At 40.0% G+C, this 18,917-nt stretch overlaps 1 protein-coding gene across 2 annotated transcripts in view; it reads right to left on the bottom strand.

Annotated features, from left to right (window-relative positions):
* LRP6 (LDL receptor related protein 6) overlaps positions 1 to 18,917 on the bottom strand; it is a 117,978-nt gene that overhangs the window by 31,206 nt on the left and 67,855 nt on the right. For both annotated transcript variants that reach the window (XM_053943535.1, XM_053943536.1), the window contains 4 exons: positions 17,652 to 18,048; positions 16,989 to 17,160; positions 2,172 to 2,388; positions 789 to 1,078 (listed from right to left, as the gene is read on the bottom strand). In XM_053943535.1, coding sequence (XP_053799510.1) covers positions 789 to 1,078; positions 2,172 to 2,388; positions 16,989 to 17,160; positions 17,652 to 18,048 — 1,076 coding nt within the window. The remainder of the gene's footprint in view (positions 1 to 788; positions 1,079 to 2,171; positions 2,389 to 16,988; positions 17,161 to 17,651; positions 18,049 to 18,917) is intronic.

Here is an 18,917-nt window from a genome sequence, read left to right as displayed (position 1 = left end):
GGCTCTCCCAGGACTATACAAAAGCATCAATGTTATAGCACGGAACACTACTTAGAGCAGCCAAATGAAAAAAATAGTGCAGGACAGAACAGCAAATAGAAGAAAACAACCAAACGACTGATAAACTCAGTAGCTTCAGTACTGATGGCTAAATTTAATTTCACTAAGCACAATCTCTTCTTGAAATTTTATTCAAAAGACTTTTTTAAACTCTGCCATCAGGATCAGCCTGTGATAGCAGATACAGCCAGAATTCCATTTTAACAATATATTAGAGTTTAAGCATTCCTTGATAAGCCTGAAAATGTTAGAATAGTACAGAATTCTTTTGGCAAACATGGGCTACCTTTCCATGTCTTCAATATTCCCATCTGCACACACTCCTCATACTCACAACCAATCAGAAGTTAACAAATCCCTGATTTTGGTTTACTTCTTAGTTTGAACACAACCTGCTAATTATGCCAGTTTGTGACAGCACACAGCAGGGCAGTTTATGTATCAGTCTTCATGTGTATCACTTACGCAGCTCAAAAGAATATAATGCTTAGGGAGTTCAGCCAAGTCACCACTTGCAGACTCATTTAAACTCTGTGTTTTCAACTACTGCGATTCTCCAATCGCAAAAGTCCGTAAGTTATTGTTGGCATATGTCTCAAGTCAGTTGCAGAAAATGTAATTAAAAGCGAAACTCTTTTACATATCCCTTGAATTTTGTAAACCCCATTAATCAACCTACTCTTAAAGATCTCAAGGAGCTTAATAACCAACATGGACTAAATCTCTACCTTCAGTGAAATGTCAGTCCAGTAAATGCGATTGTCTGTCACATCAAAATCCAGAGCAGAAGCTTCCTTGACCCCAGTGAGCGGAATAGCAACGTTGTTATTGTTGGTTTCTAGGGAGATGCGCCTGATGTCTGCTCTCCTGGAAAAGAGCAGGAAAGCTTCTGGCACGATGCAGGTCTTCATGTCGCTGATGAGCTCCAGGCCGATGGGGCAGGCGCAGCGAAGGCCTTGTGGTCGGTACAGACACAGGTGGCTGCAGCCGCCGTTGTCTTCTGCACAGGGGTTTGTACCTAAGCAGGCAACAAGAGGAAAAGCACCCATTGCAAACTGACTGCAGGTGAAAGGTGAATCTAGTCCTCACATGCATCAGCCACACTATGAGTCCTCCAAACTAACATGCAGTTTTTCTCCTTGTATTCTCTGATCAAATTATTTTTCATTCATTTCCTGTAATCCTTTAGACAGACCTTACTCTCCTTGGCTGGAAAGCCAGTGATTGTTTTCCTTATGCCAAGAAACAAACCCAGCACTAGGGAAAGGGATCTGGGCTTCAACAGCTACTGATGATCCCAATTCACAGCACAAGCACTGAACGCATGGTAAGTGTATGTTCTGCTGCCTTTTACAGTACACTGGTCCAGCTACCTACCCCCTTGCATTCCTGCAGGTAAAAAACTTGCAGAACTATTTTCACATCCATTCAATGGTCTCTCCAGGATGCACGCGAAGCAGCTCTTTGCAATACTCACTTACGTACCTGCACATGCTGGAAATTGAACTAAGAGAGGCTTGGCACTAAGGAGTTCAATTGGCCAAACAGTTGGAAACAGGGCTGCATTCAAAACACGCACACCTTGGGGCATTAGCCACACAAAGTTACATATCAGCTACATTTCTCTCGTTTCCTGCAGTACAATCCAGACATGACAGCGAGAAGCTGCAAGCCGTATCCACATAGCAGGATACTCAAGTACTGTGGTGAGTTCTGTGATGCTACAATTATACTGCTACCAGTGCTTGGATAGCTTAGGATAGGCAATTTAAAGCTAGATGCTGCTTTTTTACACCACAAACGCTACAGGGAAGGAAGTACTTCTAGGTATTTTTAAAGATTATTTTCTAATATTAACGTAAAAACTACTGAACGGATTAAAACTGGCTCATTCTTAGCTTTTGCATACTGGCAGCACATGTTCAGCTTGATATTCTTCCAAGCTACAGAACTTGGAAGCTCCTCACGGAAGACCTAACCCACCCTATCAAGCTGCACCCTGCAGTCATCATGCCATAGGACTGAATTCTGCCCATTTCTAAAACTCTGCAGTACAGCACTGCTGATATTTTCTAGCACATTCTCCCTTGGCTGATTAGCAGACCACTCACCGATGATCTGGTGGACGTTGGTGGCTTTCAGGCCCATCAGATCGGGTAGCTGGTCGATGATTATCTCTCTCTCTGCCGTGCACTTGTGCACACGCTCAATGCTGCGCCTTTGCCAGTCTGTCCAGTAAATGTAGTCTCCCAACAGAGTGAATCCAAATATATGAGGCAGCTTGTCCTCCACCAGGACTCTCCTACCAGTTCCATCAGCATTCATGACCTATGAATATAGACAGACTTTTCAGATATGTAGAATAAACCTGCCACTATTTGGCAGATTAACAAACTAGCTGCTCTATGCTCAGACTTCAAATTAAAAAATAATCTCCTATGCATTATAATGCTATCAATGTTACACGGTGCCCTAATAAAAAAGAAGAGACTCTTTATTAACAGGTACTTACTCACTCTAAAAGATTTATTTAGAAGTTTAGTCTCATAACCAGATCGTAATGTGGAATTATGACACAACACTTGTTACCTTTGCTTTAGGAACTATTATTATGGTATAATAGTTACTCCTGTTATGACTCTCTCATTTCTGACATGAGTTTTGGTTTAGTTTTAAAGAGGAATCACTGTGTTTTACACAAATGAAGACAATTTATAATGGCCAAAGAGTTCTGGCTCAGCATCTTCTAGTCCACAGTCCCTCCCAAGTGAGCTTTGCCCATATTACAGAGAGCATTAAGAGGAGACCCCACACAAATACTGGGAGGCAAACAGTGAAGAAGATCTACAGAGTATATTTATATTCCCCTGTCTGAATAAAGAATCAGTTTTACATTCTTCAAAATTAAGTACAGTAATTTTTTTTTACTACAAGGAACAGCTGTAGTCTGTAAATAATTACATGCCTTTGATCAAGACACTTGAATTTACTGTGTCATTTTTCTCTACTGCTAAAAAGGAGTAATACCTAACTTCCTTAGTGATGCACTGAAAGGATTAATTAAACATATGTATGCATGTTCAAGTGATCGAGTGCCTTATGAATGCCAAATATTATTATAAAATGTACCATACTGACAGGAATAGAGTCCCATGTTTTAAGACAAGCCTAAAATGGTTCAGTGCTGCAATTTTTCAGAAAAAAAATCCTTCTGAAGTATTTCTACTTGTTTCAAGGCCACAGCTTAAGTTTACAGTATATATACCACTCTTCCAAAACCAGGAAAAAACCTCCAACCAACCTTAAATAAAAAATTTCAGAAACAATATGATTCATAAAATCCAAGGTAGCATACTAATACCTGAAACATTAAAGAATCCTTCCCACCACCCAAGCATGTTCTAAGTCAATGACTGGGAAAGGGGTAGTTTATTAAACCACTGTTTTCAAATCTCTCTCATGGAATTGAGATAACCACAAACAAATCTATATGGCTTCCTATCCTTCCCATGGCTCCAACCCAAAGACTTATGCAATGACAACCTTCAGGATCAACTGGTTTAGAACCTCAGACTAGACTGATGATAGCTGGTGGCCAGAATATCTTCCCAGATCACAAGAAATGTTACTTTGGAGCAACTCCTACCCAGGCACATATGAAAAGAAAGGAATAGAGAAATGGAACTGAAACACACACCTTTCCCAGGACACAGTATAATAAAATATTTATAAATTCCCTTTAAAAAGTGGAAGAAATGCTGTAACTTTCATAATAATTCAATTTCTCCTTAAAACTATACCTTGTCCAACTTCCCAACATTTTGGCACTTACTCTCAGTATATTAAAATAGGAACTGAATCTTTTTGTGCACATTTCCCTAAAGGGATGCTGCATATTTACTGGATTGTAGGAATAAGCTCTGTATTTACTTGTGAAGAAAGGTCATAATTACTTAATGGAATTAGCTTACCAAAACCCTTCAGTCCAGCAGAATATACAGCATGCTTCTATAAATGCACTAATGCATGTGTATCTCAAAAATAGATGACTTGTCTGTGGTGACTTGTTTCCTCCCTCCCCCTTAAACTACAGAGATAAGTCATTTGTTTGTAACTAATTAATACATGGCAATTAGTGCTTGCTGAGCAGACCAAGAAGATACACAGAATGGAAGGATGTTGAAAAATGAACCAAATAAAACCACACAGTAATAAGCAATAAAACATCACCATCACAAAATAGCATTTTTTAAAATTATGGGGTTTTTTGCCTTGTATTTATAAAAGAAAGAAAAATCTCTATTTAAGAGAATTTAACTACTGGCAAAAAATTAGTTGGAAGATGTGTGGTACGAGATGAATTTTCTTCGGCAAACTTTAAGAGCTGTTCAAATAAGCTTCCCCCTATACTGAAAAGAGTCAGGCAAAGATAAGGGACTTAATCCTTAAGTGTCTGCTTTTAATTAAATTTTGGTTTGACACATAAAGGCTATTTTGAAAGATAGCTTTACACCTCCTAGACAAAACATGCCCCTTTCTGAAAGTATTTACATATTCCTGCCACTCTGCTCCCACTGCAATTTTACCTGAGCACATCTGGACTATGTTGCCTAATATAAACATTTGCCCACTACCACCACATATATATATATATTTCCATGGCACCATGTTGTCTGCACTAACTTTGGCTGCATGTTAGGTGATTTCAATAGAATTACATCCATTGGCTACAGAATCAAACAGTCTGGTGTAAGGCAGAAGGGAAGTGGCAAGGGATGTAGGGGTGATACGTACAAGAAGAATAAAGCAAAAAGGGACAATCACTTAATAACTACTTTCAAGAGATTTCAGCATCATCTTTTCACATACTCAAACTCAGACAACAACCAAGTCCCAGGCTATAATCCTTTCTGGATTCTCCACATGGATCAGCTCCTCACAGCGAAGCCCCACAGAATCCCACACACCAATAAACCCACCTTCAGCTGCTACGAGGCAGTATCTCCAGAGGTTTCTGCTGCTTTTAACCACAATGTGGTGTGAGTTTCACATTCTGAGGCCATTCTGAATACTACAAATCACACTGAGAATATAGGCTACAACAGGAAACAGATGTGGTGTAACCACAAACACCACCTTTACTGAAAGAGCAAGTAGTTCCATGAAAAAAAAATATTTAAAAGTGCAAAAATTAAATGGCCTCAGACAAAATGCCAGATATCCTGCTTGGAGAATAAGGGTTTTGTTTATCCTAAAATAATAATGAATGCAAACCAGCAGCCTCATGAACATACAGCTTATTCAAAGTAATTGAATTACTACTGAAAATGTAGTCACATTTTAAAATGCTGTACTTAGTGATCAGCAGGAACAATAAAATAACAACTCTGAAGCACTACTTTTCATTTAAATTTACAGACTGGAATACACAATGACATATTCTATGGGTCTTTCTTGTTATTAGATACCTCACATTCAATTCGCTTCTAAGTACCAGTAATCACTGGGATAAATAGGCTAATGCAGTGAATTTACCTTTTTGATAATCTGGGATTTGAATGTATGGTAGTTTAAACTTGTCATTTGACTGCTTTAGGTCTAGAGTTTCATCATTAAATCTCTCTCATTTATGAAAGCCATGTTCAGCTCTGCATAGAGCTTGTGCTGGGACCCTGGCAGAACTGCAGACTAGCAGTCCTCTCAGGTCCAGTGCACCAAGGCCAGGGGCAGCAGAGACTGAGCAGATGTGCACTGGTTTATGTGCACAGCACTGAGGAGAAGCCCATCACAGAAAGCATCTGTCCCTGAGATGAAGCTGACAGAGTGCAGACCATTATCTTTCATCTTAACTCATAAGCAAGGTTGAATGTTCAACACAGAACGACAGAATCATAGACCAGCCCAGGTTGGAAGAACCACTGGAAAGATCATCTGGTCCATTTTTTGGTGGGAAAGAAGCCTAGATAAGATTATCCAGCATCCTGTCCAATTACATCTTGAAAACTACTAGTAAGGGGAGGGACTCGACTACATGCCTTAGTAAAGTATTTCTTTCTTATATTAAAATGAAACCTCCCTCAAGGCACCTTGTACCAGTTGCCCCTGTCCTCTCCAGTGTGGTACCATCCATGTACCTGGACAGCCTCCCTCCTCCTTCCTGAGTACTGGAAAAATGTGAGCCTTCTCTTCCGCATGGAGAAGAGACCAAACCCCTTCTGTCTTTCCTCACAGGGTGGGCTCTCATCATTCCTTTAGGTGCTCTCCACTCTCTCTGCATCTCTGTTGAATTTGGGGACCAGAGCTAGACACAGCTGTGTATGGCCTGAGTGGGATGGTCCCCATGGATGCAGCCCAGGATCCTGTTTGTCTTCATTGTACAGCAGCACACCGGCATCATTTGCCCTCAGTAAAGCTGCATTGGCTTGTGCCAACCACCTGCTTCCTTTGGCTTGCAGGTTTCTAGGAGAACTCTTTCCAGGGATTGGAATAAGACTAATGGGCCTGTAGCTTCCCAGGTCCTCTTTTGGATATACTGGTAAATAATCAGGGAGCAGGTTAAATATCATGCATGCTAAGCTCTTTCTCTGGCTGATAGGAGCAGAGGAAGTCAACAATCAATGAAAATTTATAAACAACAAATGGTAACACTATGTTCAAAAAATATATTACTTATGAGTATGGGATAGGCCTCTGTGTTGGACTCTAAGTCCCCAGCTACACTACAAGATGTTGCCAAAACATTATTTCTTTCACAGACACACATGAGTAAAACAAAAATCCAACCTCCCCTAAAACAAACAACTCTTCCAGTAAATCCGTAAGTTCCTCTAATTTCCGATACTTGAATCTAAGCACTGATTTTTAAAATCAACAGCCTGTTTTTGGACAAACGACAGATACCTTAGCTGAACTTCAGCATCTTTACTAGCACCAGCTTACTCATTCTCAGAAAGGCCAGAAGACTTCACTTAATGTGCAGGACCTCAATTGCTCTGCTCAAGTACTACTGCCATCACTGCCCCAGCTCTACAAAATTTGTATCAGGCATCACAGCTGGAAAGCATCTTCCCCCACTGAGTCACAGGAAGGATGCAATTGTAGCATTCATCTGTCTTCTGGAAGGATAAGGAATTAGAAAGCCTTCTGACCCTGTGGCAATGCTTTGCATGTCACATGTCCCACAGGTGCAGAGCACACTAGCCTGTTGTTTCCTTGGAACATGTTAAAATATACTCTGGATATATAGGTATAGTTTACCTTACAGTATGCACAAAACCCCTGACATTTGGCACAGGCTTCTATGATGGAACTGTCACACCACCCCCCCCCCCAAAAAAAAAAAAAAAGCTAAACTCTTCCTGAGCAGATCTTAAATTCTTAATTCATTCCAGTGACAACTTGGGTTTCTCCCAATAGTTTAAAACCAGCAGAAATAATCAGAAAGCATTACCACCTTCACAGTTTGAACATGGGTCATGCTAATGCGCCACAGGAATAGATACAACTTAGAACAATGAGGTAAAAAGGGGAATTTCTCATGAGTTTGATCATTTACACTGATCTACTTAAGATGCTTGCAAGAAAGCATTACTGTAGAACACCCTGAAATACTGAATTCAATACAAATGCCCCAGATATTCCAATATACCATGGTGAGCAAGGCTTGCATTATACCTGAAATAATTTAGGAATACTCACACTCAAGGCTTAGTTACTTCAGCCCTGATTATGCAGAGGTAAATACCTACACGTGCTGTTTGATACAAGTGACAACTCAGTTCATGGCAATGCTAATCAGGGATATGACTGTTCATTGTCTACCTAAATGTACATGAATCTTACTTTACAAGGAAAGTAAGCTTAATTAGATTTATTTGGTTAAAGAAAAGAAAAGAACCTTGGGCAGCATCTCTCTTAAAAATAACTCGAAAAGGTAGCTGGAATGCCTTCTAACCATTATTTTTGCATTTTTTCGGACTCTGTTTAAGAACAATGTATTTTCAACTTCTCTAAGTAGCATAAAACAGACTGGAATGATTTTACTGTTATGGCTGCAGCAATATCATATAATTAACACATATAATTAAATGTATTTACTGCAAAACAGCTGCTCTAAGAGTGAAACAAAGAGATATCTTGTCTAAATTTCCCTCTAAAAATAGTCTTGATCAACTATACTCTAAGTGAGCAACTGAAGCTTTCAACTCAGTTTGAAGAAATTATTTTGTCAGTGTCATTTACTTACTATTAACAGCATTTATCCTCAATTCTAAAACATTAAGGAATGAAATGGGAAGTCCTCTCTTCATTGTGGTGAAGAATCAGCTGAGGAATCAGCAGAAAGGTTCCCTGAAACCCTTTGGATTTGCTTCAGAAACCAAATGCCTCCAGCCAAGTCCATGATTTCTTACTGTTAATTGTTTTATAATAGCCATTAACAATTCCTAATTTAACAGTTGCTCAGCACCCTCAGTTTCCTTTAGAGCTCTAACAATTTTTCTGAAGAATTCAAAATATATTTTTTCTGAGCATGGATAATATTCCTAATAGGACTGCCATGAAGATAAATATGTACAAACAGTACAGAGATTAACTTCATAAACACCCTTTCTATCAAGCTACACACACTGCTGTAAGTTCATTTCTTTCACAATAAGACAACTTTCTTAGCTCACTGACCAATGCCAACAGCAGAAATGTTTTCTCCGTGATGGAATTTAATTTTAGAAACAAGTGATTCAGTTTTTAATGAAATGGTTAAAGTCAGGTAAATTTACAAGTAGGCAAGGAAAAGATTTTAGAACCATTGTGGCAATCACAGATAACATCTCCTAGGCAATCACATGCAACACAAAAAAACTCCTGCATTTGTAAAGAAAAGGCTAAGACAAAAAAATGAGCCAAAATGATAAATAAGATGAGAAGAGAGATTTTCATGGCGGGGAAAAAAGGAGCTCCCCTGACAAGATTCAGTGGTAAAATAGCTGACTAAAACCACTTTACTACAGAGATTAATTTTGGTATGTAATCCAAAGGGTGGAGTGGCAGCAGTCAGGGAGCGTTCTGTTACCTGGGCATAGGCTGTGGGGGCAGCAAAGGAAACGAATGACTCCATTTTGCAACTTACTATTTAGCAACTAAGACCTGTGAGCAGCTACACACAACACTTTGCAGAATGTAAACCAGACTAGCCAAGACCAACCTGAAACCTCACAGTGGGTTTGGGGGAACAGTTTTACAAGATTAAGTTCAGCATAGCAACTTCTGATGCTCTTGCATGTGGGCAAAGCCTCTGTGCTCTTCTTTCCCAAGGTCCTTTCTTTCAGTGCCTTGCACCAGAAACTTATTTTTCAGCTGTTCTCTACCTAACCTGATGTTTTCCAGACTCTTTAACAAGTGACAATAATTGCTTTTTATTGAGGGGAAAAAATGTGGAAAGTTTTCTACTGTTCTACCAAGTCCAGGTGGTTCAGGGAATAGTGCAGTGAGAGACTCAGCCAGTTATGAGACATATTTCTATTCTAGTGGCAGTAACCTTTCATGTTGATTCAATTGCTCCTATTCACTAAATCACTTCGATTCCAAGGGTCTTGCATGTCCAAGAGCTTGGCTTACCACAGACTCTTTGCCACACTACAAGATGATGCATGGTACCAGAAAAGATGTTCAGGTTAAGACTACAAAATCTCACAGCAAAGTAAGAAGCCTGTGTGAAGAAAGCTAAATCATTATTGAGAGCGATTGGAGGTCAGGTGAATACTTCCAAAAAAGCTCAGGTCCAAGATCAGTACGAGGTTTTGTACAGCAACACAACTCAGCTTGTGAAAAGGGGAAACAAAGACAGAATTTTGCAGATTGAGGGATAACAGTGGATTGACAAACAGTACTCAGCTGAACCAGAAACATAGACAATAGCTCAGTATCTCTTCACATTTTTCTCCAGCTTGCCATGAAATACTTGAAGTATGTCAGACTCAGCTGAGCTGATGACTGGCTGTGTTGGTTTGAGGGATTTCAGTGTTTTCCCTTAGGTAACCGATACTGGCTGCTAGCAGAGGCTTGTTGCTTTCTAGGTGAGACACCTGCATAAACCAAGATACAATTTCCTAACTCCAATGTGAAAAATCTGGGAAGCATGTACAACATATGAATGTAGATCCAACAGTTATACTCCAATCAGCTGCATGCTGGGCCATGGGGACCATGAGGCTTTCAGAGCTATCAGCAGCAAAGCAGGACTGCTCATCTTTTAGCAAAGGTTGTAAGAAATGTCTCTGAATTCCCAACGTGAGCCAGGTCAGCACAACTTTCTGCTCAAATATGTCTCGAGCATGGGTATTGCCTCTGACACAGTGATTCCAGGCTCTCCTTAGACATCACAGAAAAAAAACCAGTCCTTTTAGAGTAGGACTCATCTAATCTATTCTAAACTTTTACAGTGTGGAAGTGCAGATTTCCAACATTTTTATAAAGGCAACATAAAGGAACTTAAATGAGCTGAATGTATCTACATCTCATGAGACGAAACCCACTATAGATTTCAGGATGAATTGCAGATCTATGACAGAACCATTTGAAAACTGAATGCCAAAATCTTCTCCACATAATTTTTAGGGCAGTAATTTCACTTAGAAAAGTACCAACTTTGGTACTCAGATCAGAGAGTCAAGTTACTTTTTGGCAGGAGTTCTGGCTCCATCTCCCCAAAAGCTTCCTTCAGTAGTCTCTTTGGTAGGAACCTCTCCCTGTCCCACGAAGCATGACAGTCTGTGGATAGCAGATCCCTCAGGACTTCTTGGAGAACTCCTCAGCACAAGTGGCTTGTAATGTAAGGTCTCAATAATCATACTTTTCATATCTGGGTTTTGTTTAGGTAATCTCAACTTATCAAAAGTAATAAAAAGTTAACTTTTAATGTTCCAAATTTGAAACTAGCATGGATGTTTTAAATGCTTCTTCTATTTTATTTTTTCAATAAAACACCTGGAGTTGACTACATGATCTTTAGAGGTCCCTTCCAACCTTATGATTCTGTGAAAATATACATCCCCATGTTCAAAAGTCAAATTAAAAAAAAGGAATTTTTTTTATACATAGTAACAAGCTTACAGTGTCAGGAGGTCCTAACTCAGCATTGGAGTCCATGACCATTCAAATCCTTGTATCCAGCTCTGCGACGGCCAAGAGACCTTACTAATATGTTGTCTATGGCCGTCGTTTGTTTGCTTTTTAATAATCTTTAACTATCTTGGTCAGCATCACAAAATTTAATTCTTCCTTAAGTTCATTCAGAAGTTCAAAAGAAATCTCTCAAATTAAAATTACACCAAGTATAAACTAATACTGGTTTGTTGTTTTTTTTTTTTTTTAATAAATCCTTACTCTACTACTAATTTTAAAAACCTGTATTTTTTTCTTAATACAGGCTTAACAGATGTTAAAAAATAGCTGGAAATGCCCCAACAAAGTAAGCTTTAAATTTCTGAAACTGGGATGGAGAACAGGGATCTGTACCTACTCTCTACAGTATATACTTGTTCTTCTGTTGAATTAAATTCCCAAATTCCACAACTATCCAAAGCAAAAGTAAACAGCAAAGCAACTTCAGGTATTTGTTTCAACTACCTTACTTCTCATACGTCCAAAAGTTTAATGCAAGTACACAAAAGCAGCTGTGTTCAAGAGCTAGGAATATAATGGATTCTGCTTCTCAATTTTCAAACCTGTGCTTCAAGTAGGCTGGATGGGGTAGGATCAGTAACCAGGCTTGCAAGTCATCAGCATTTCACAGTACAAAGACTAATGGTATGAGACAAAAATTCTCAGTCAGAAAATAATTGGTATGTACTTAGAAAACAAAATTTCCTTATTAGGGTGGCAGTAAAATTGAGGGAGTTGTCATCGGAGGAAAATATAGCCCTGCAATTTCAGGATTAGAATATGAATTAGAGCGTTCTCTAGATGCCAGACTATTAGCTCCTAGGTCAAAGACAAAAATGTCCTCTCTGTTCAAGATTTCTGTGCTCTATAAAGTCTTAGCAGCATCTGCTTTTTTGTTGTCCAGCAAGCTGAGTTCTGAACACTGGTGTGTACTTAAGCTGAAAAACAGCAGGATGTAATACTTTCCATATTAATCATGAGGATTAGAGACAGTAATGCCAGGCACGGCTAATAGATTTGGGAATGCAGAAACAGTTCAAGTTGGAGCTGCACTCAAAAATCACCAGATAATGCTTGGATCTGAGCAGGAGGTACATCCTTTCTTCACACTCACCACTAGTAGGTGTTAGTGGGTGTCATCTCCGGCTCTGAGAATGGAGAATAGGAGAGGATAAATAAAGAAAAATGAAGCAGAGATAGAGAAACTACGAGAAATCAGCCATATCATCATGACTTCCCCTTAACACACACAGCCACACATGCATGCAGCCATTTATAATTGCTTTATCAATACCAGCTTTGCTGACCATTTAAAAATCCAACCTATGCCTTAAAACAGGTAGTGTACGTGCCAAGAACACAAATATTCACTAGAGCAGGAAAACACAAGACCAATTCAACAGAGCAGATCATACATTTTTAACCTCATAGCACGGCAGGAAAATGCTTTAAACCTGTAGCAAGTCAATGAGAAATCTTCCCCACTGGTAAGCACAATAGCAGCCATCCATTTCAATAGAAGTTTATCAGCAGTGAAACCTGACCGAGATAAATGACAAAGCTGTTGAGCCACAGCCTGCTTCTGCCTGCTGCAGGCTGCCAGATAAAATGGGAACAAAAGCTCCCTGCTGTACCCCCTACCAGCCTCCATTAACCCCTGCTGATGCTTTATTATCGTCTGGGGGTTCCAGAACAGCATAGCATGAATCAGTGGGTAAAAAATAAATAATAAAAGCTCCTATGTAGCACAAACAAACCAGAAACATGGCTTGCAAGAATGACATTCAGTTTGGTACCCCTGCAATTAAATAATGGTTCTGAGGAATCCCACATGCAAAGGAGAGAAAAATGAGAAAAGCACAAAGTATGTAAAATCATGTATGCAAAAACTACTTAAAGGCAATAAAGGCAAGTACACAAATGCATTCTCCTGCTTTTCAACTATACACAAACACATGAAGCAAAGCAGGGACCAGTATTTTATTCTGATGCCTTCATGTCCAATTCCAAATTTCATCTTTGGGACCTGTCACAAATACCTTTCTTTGTTGCAGCGTCCTTTCTTAAAATATAAGTTTAAAACATTTACTGAAGGCCAAAGCATCTTCTATTACGCAGATATAAAAAAATGGATGGTGAGGGCATGGAAAGTGCAGCAAATCTCAAGATTCCTGGTTGCCATTGGAGAGTAGGCAATGTGAGCAAACGTGAAATGTTAGTAGTATTTTAACTATCATAGATTAAGATAGGAATTTACATTTAGCAGAGGCCACCTGATTAGTTAACACCAGAGACTCTACCAGTCGAGCTGGCCCTGCCCAATCAAAATCTCCATGTACTGTAGAAGGGGATAAAGTGCCTATGAGGAATGTGTTAGGGAAGAGAGTTTGGATCAGTTCTGCCTCAAGCAAAAGCAAACCTATGAGGAATGTGTTAGGGAAGAGAGTTTGGATCAGTTCTGCCTCAAGCAAAAGCAAACCCATCCATGGGATTGTTTTTGCTCAAGACTGGGGTGTACTTGGTGGGTGATGTAGCGGGATGGGGAAACAATACGGGTACCTCAGGGGGATTTATTCTTTGCATGAGAACAGTGTGTGATGTTGAGCTGTATAATATTGGTTGCTGAATGGCACTGCCACTGCATGCCATAACTCCATGGACAATGAGGAGGGACTGCTCCAGACACACCAGTCATGAGCTCCTGATGTAATTTGCAGCCAGCCAACATCACAACAGTCCTCCTGCCCTGGAAGACACTTGGGACAGAGAGAAGCCACAGCCATGGACTAAATTAACTCAACAGACATCTTGGGGGGATGGCCATTGACTACAGAAATGAGAGCTGTACTTCGTGTGTGTGTTTGTCTGTGTGTATATATACATGTATATAGTTGGAAGGAGTAGGACCTGGGCATATAAAAGGACATGGTATAAAATAAGGGGTAGGACATGTCCTGGTTCTGGCCAGGACAGGATTAATTTTTGCAGTAGTCAGGAGGGAGCATGGCCAGGACCTGGAGGTTATTCTGTACCCCTTCAAGTCATTGCTGGGGGTGGGGGAAAGGGACTCTTTTCCAGGGAGAAGGGTTTCCTTCAAATTGAGGAAACATGGTAGGGGGAGAGGGAGTCATCCAGTTTTTTCTATTGTCAGGGATATTCTGAATGAATAATTTCTTTCTCTCATTACTATTGTGCTGTTACTATTAGTTTTCTTATCTCGTCGCTGTTTTCAGTAAATTATTCTTATCTCAACCACTGATCTTTGCTTTTTGTGCCTCCAATTCTCTTCTCCATCCTGTTGGGGGAAGTGAGAGGTGTGTGATTTGGAGAGTCTTGGTGGGAGCACTAAATTGGGGAGCACCATTTCTTAATCATGACAGGTGTAGATAAAAAAAATCCCCTTTAGACTGAACCTTTCTCTTGGATGGACACCTCCACTTCGTCCTATAGAGCTCTTCTATGCTTACTAACTGCAGAAGCCACACTGAACATGTGTGCTGATCACTACCAGGGTCACTGATTTTCAACCCCTTTCTGCCCCTCTGAAGTGCAGTTAGCAGGCAGCAACATTGCATCTAAGGGAGAACATGACAGAATGGCCTCAACACAGGAGAAGAGAGGCTGTATGGGTTCCATCCAAAGCTTTACTCATCCCAGTATCCTTTCTCAGAGAATAATCAACACTTACACAACTGCATAAGAAAGGAAACACATACAGAAACTTTTCAAGAAGACTCCTTCCTTCTACAGCAATTTACAGTTCAGTGATTTGTAGTTCAGAGGCAATTTTATTTGCCACTAAATTGCAAGGGAATTCCCTTCTACAAACCTACTCAGTCTTCCTAGTAACATGTACAACCATTTCCACAACGTACAACATCTACTTCTGTTTGTTCTGCACCCACCACCTAAAATTAGTTACAAGGACCAACATCTTCTGTCAAAAAAGGCGACTGTGTGGGAAGTGTTGATCACCTTACACAAAATTTTACAGATCTGTGTTGCATATGCCTAAATGAACACCTTCAGGAATCAAAAAATACAAACCCACATCCTCAAACAAAACTAAAATCCAAAAGCACCAAAGAAAAACTGTGGGAGAACTTCTCTGTTGCTTTAAAGGTTTTAGCCCGACTGTTTCAAGATTTACTGCAAGTTGGTAAGAGTTAACAAATGTTAACTTTTTATAAAAAGCTGCAGCAGTAATATAACTCTAACACTTGGAGACTCATAGGAAAAAAATAACAGTAATTCTGAAATCTTAGAGTGATAAATCTTTTCTGATGCCCCGCATAGATGGTACATGACAACCTGGAACAAACTCATTTTGCTGGCTTACACTGATTTAAGAACAATGAAATGGAAACTGTCCCAAAAAACCTTTGTGCCAAATCAGATATCTTCTGTCCTACCACAGACACTGTAATGTTGACATAAACATTCTATGATGTGTTCTAGCCAGTTTGACAGAATTGCAGCAGTGAGTTCATGCCTGATCTAGATGAAAATTTCTGCCACAAACTGATCCAGCACTGAATAGAATCATTATTAATGAATACAGAATTTCAGTGTTCTGGCAAACATGAGGGTGAAGAATGCCTAACTTTCCTTTTGCAAAGCACATTCAAGGCTGAGGCAGTATCAGGGCTGAAGTGCTCAATAAATAAATCTCTACACATCACTAAGACTATTTTCTCCTCTTTTCTCAGAGCTGGTGTAATATTAGGTGAATTACAGACTATAAATCTTGTTTTCAGGACAAAGAAAACTCTGCTCCCTGAGGCTCTCTCAAGGACTGCTTCAAAGCAAGTCACCTTGCAGGACTGGAGTTACTTTAGCTCTAAAGGAGAACTAAGAGTTATGTGACCTTCCAGCACATGACTATGACTTCACCTTGACTTATTTGTAGTTATAAATGAGTAAAAACAACTTTGTAAGTCTAGAAAAGATACGATTGTGCCTGATATGATAAGTGCTAAAAGTTATTTGCAACAGTTAGGAATCAACAAGGAAAGCTGTAATTCCTCAAAGGAAGGCAAATCTACCAGGATATAGCACAGGCAGACCTGTGCACCAGGTAGCAGTCAAGGCTTCCATTTCCAACAACAGCTTTTGACAGCAAACTGATCAAATGCTAAACAATACCATTTTCTCAAACACTGACACATAATAAATCTCAAATTTGTTTTGTAACTGTTACACAACAAAATAAATGCAAGACTTTCAATGTGGGAGAGAAGCAAAAGTGTCTCTTTTTTAATTAAAAGTTTCAACTGGACATGTCAGAAAAAAAGGGAAATCTATACTTTTGCTGAAACTCTAATTAAACAAGGGAGATGCAAAGTATAAAGGATTTCTGGAAGTATAAATAATTATATGTGAAATAAGATTTATTTCTTTAAAATATGTTTTACTAGGGTCTAAATTGAGTAGTGCAAAGAGTGAAAGATTTTTTTTTAACTACATACATTAATCCTAGTAAAAAGCTTTTTCCCCTGATGACTTAAGAATTGACTTATTTAACAAGTCCTTATCACACATTCTTACAAAGACAGCTCTACTACACGGATATAATTTCTGTTTTACACAAAAAAAAATGAGGGAAGAATAGCAAGTAACTTGCCCAAAGGCTGAGAAGAACAGAGTTAAAGCACAACTCAACCACCACCCTATCATCCTTTCTGGCTGTATCAAAATACGAACACCTAGAAAAGCAAAACTACATTCTATAACTTCATGGAATAAAAAATTCAGGTACAGTTACAAACCTCTATTTTGTCTGTTTTGGCATCTCCCCAGTATATTTTGCTTTCTGCATAATCCAGTGCCAACCCATTTGGCCAGCCAAGTGAGGTGTTCACCAGCACAATTCTGTCTGAGCCATCCAATGCTGCCCTCTCAATCTTTGGGATTTCTCCCCAGTCAGTCCAGTACATGTACCTACAAAGGAAACAAAATCTTATTAATACAAACCTCCAATATTCTTATAGCTTCTTCTGGACTACGCTTCCCCAAAACCGTACAGCACACAGAAAGTTACATCCCTAAACCAAAAATACTTCCTTACCTAGGTAAGAATGCCCAAACTATTCAGAAAGAATTGGCATGTAAACACACAAAATTCCTGAAATAGTCTGCTCAGCAAGGCAATATAACCAGTGCTATTAGCAAGAATAAACAAGCTGATTCACACAGTCCACAAAAATATTTTTAAAAATAATAAAATAGAGACACATAAGGTGACTACCCATGTGGTCAAAGTAGAGCAGCAGTACTTGTGCCTCAGAGCCTTAACTTTCAGAGAATCGCAGTATTTCCATTTGGAAAGCTCAGAAGTTTATCACTGCATCCCATTATCTGCACAGAAGCAGACAGAGGTATCTTCTTTGCATGACCAATATTTTTAAAAATGCTCACAAACAGCTCCTCACCCAACCATGGGATCCAGCACAATAGCTCTGGGTTCTTCCAGGTCTTCTGATATCAAGATTTTCCTCATGGTCCCATTAAGCCTGGTGACTTCGATGCGGTCCGTACCGGTGTCCGTCCAGTACAGGTTGCGGGCCACCCAGTCCACAGCGATGCCATCGGGGTGCGCGATCTGAGCGGTGACCACGAACTGGCTGCCTGAGCCGTCAAGGAAGGAGCGTCGGATGGCCCTCACTTCATCGTCTGTCCAGTAGATGTATCCTTCCAGAGGATCAAAGTCGATGGCAATGGCGTGGCGGATGTCCTCCAGCGGCAGCACGATGTCCGTGAAATCGGGGGTGTCCAAGGAAATGCGCCTCAGGTCCGTCCGACGGGCCAGGAGCAGCAGTGCAGTGGCACCTGCAGGAACAGGACAAACACAAACATCTTGGAAACACTGTGCAAGAGGTCTGGAAACAGAGAACCTGAGTCTGTTCTTTCCCAGCAACATGGTCTAGCTACCTTGATTTCACAGGACCTAACCAAACTGCTGGGTACTAGCAGAGAATTCCAGTCCAAGGCTTCAAATGTGAAGCTGCTCACAATGTTCTTCTTCAGAACAAGTCAGATATGTTTATAGAGAAAATTCAGCAGTCCTTTCCTTTCCCAGGATATATCATGTTGCGCATATTCTCTATCCATATCGTTCCATCCAAATTTACTGAAATAGATATGCAGCAACTATGCTGCTATTTTATGCAAATCAACAGATGGCCTGTGTTATATGTGTATGTGATAATTTGTGCAGAGAAAATTGTCGTATATTTTATGTATTGGTAAGAAATACCCTTATAAAAAGATTTTAAACACACAAGTCAGTGTCAGGGATTGCATCACAGTGTGGAAACCACCTGGACAAGAGGAGGGAGAACCTCATTTACAAACGAATGAATGTGGCCAGCCGGAGATGGATCGTTCCTCAAGGTGATTAGAGGAACCAGGACCATGAATGCACGATAAAATATCTGAGATTGAGATAGCTGAGCCATCGGGGAGATACATCTCAATACTGAATTCCTCGATCATGGATGTCCATCACTCTCGGGACATGTTTTGTTCAGCTGGTCACAGAGAAAGAACTCTACATGAATATGTGCAGTCCTGAAAGGAAGAAAAGGGACTCTGCCTCGGGCAGGAAAAGTCATATAAAAATCGCTCGGGCAGGACAGTTGGTGTGAAACACGGGGGACCCTCTGCTGTAGCAGTCAGACCTGTGTCTCACCCAGTGC

This window comes from Vidua chalybeata, chromosome 5, assembly GCF_026979565.1.
Source record: "Vidua chalybeata isolate OUT-0048 chromosome 5, bVidCha1 merged haplotype, whole genome shotgun sequence".
NCBI classification, from domain to species: domain Eukaryota; kingdom Metazoa; phylum Chordata; class Aves; order Passeriformes; family Viduidae; genus Vidua; species Vidua chalybeata.
The sequence above is the reverse complement of the archived record's forward strand: the minus strand, read 5'-3'. Positions and strand labels throughout refer to the sequence as shown.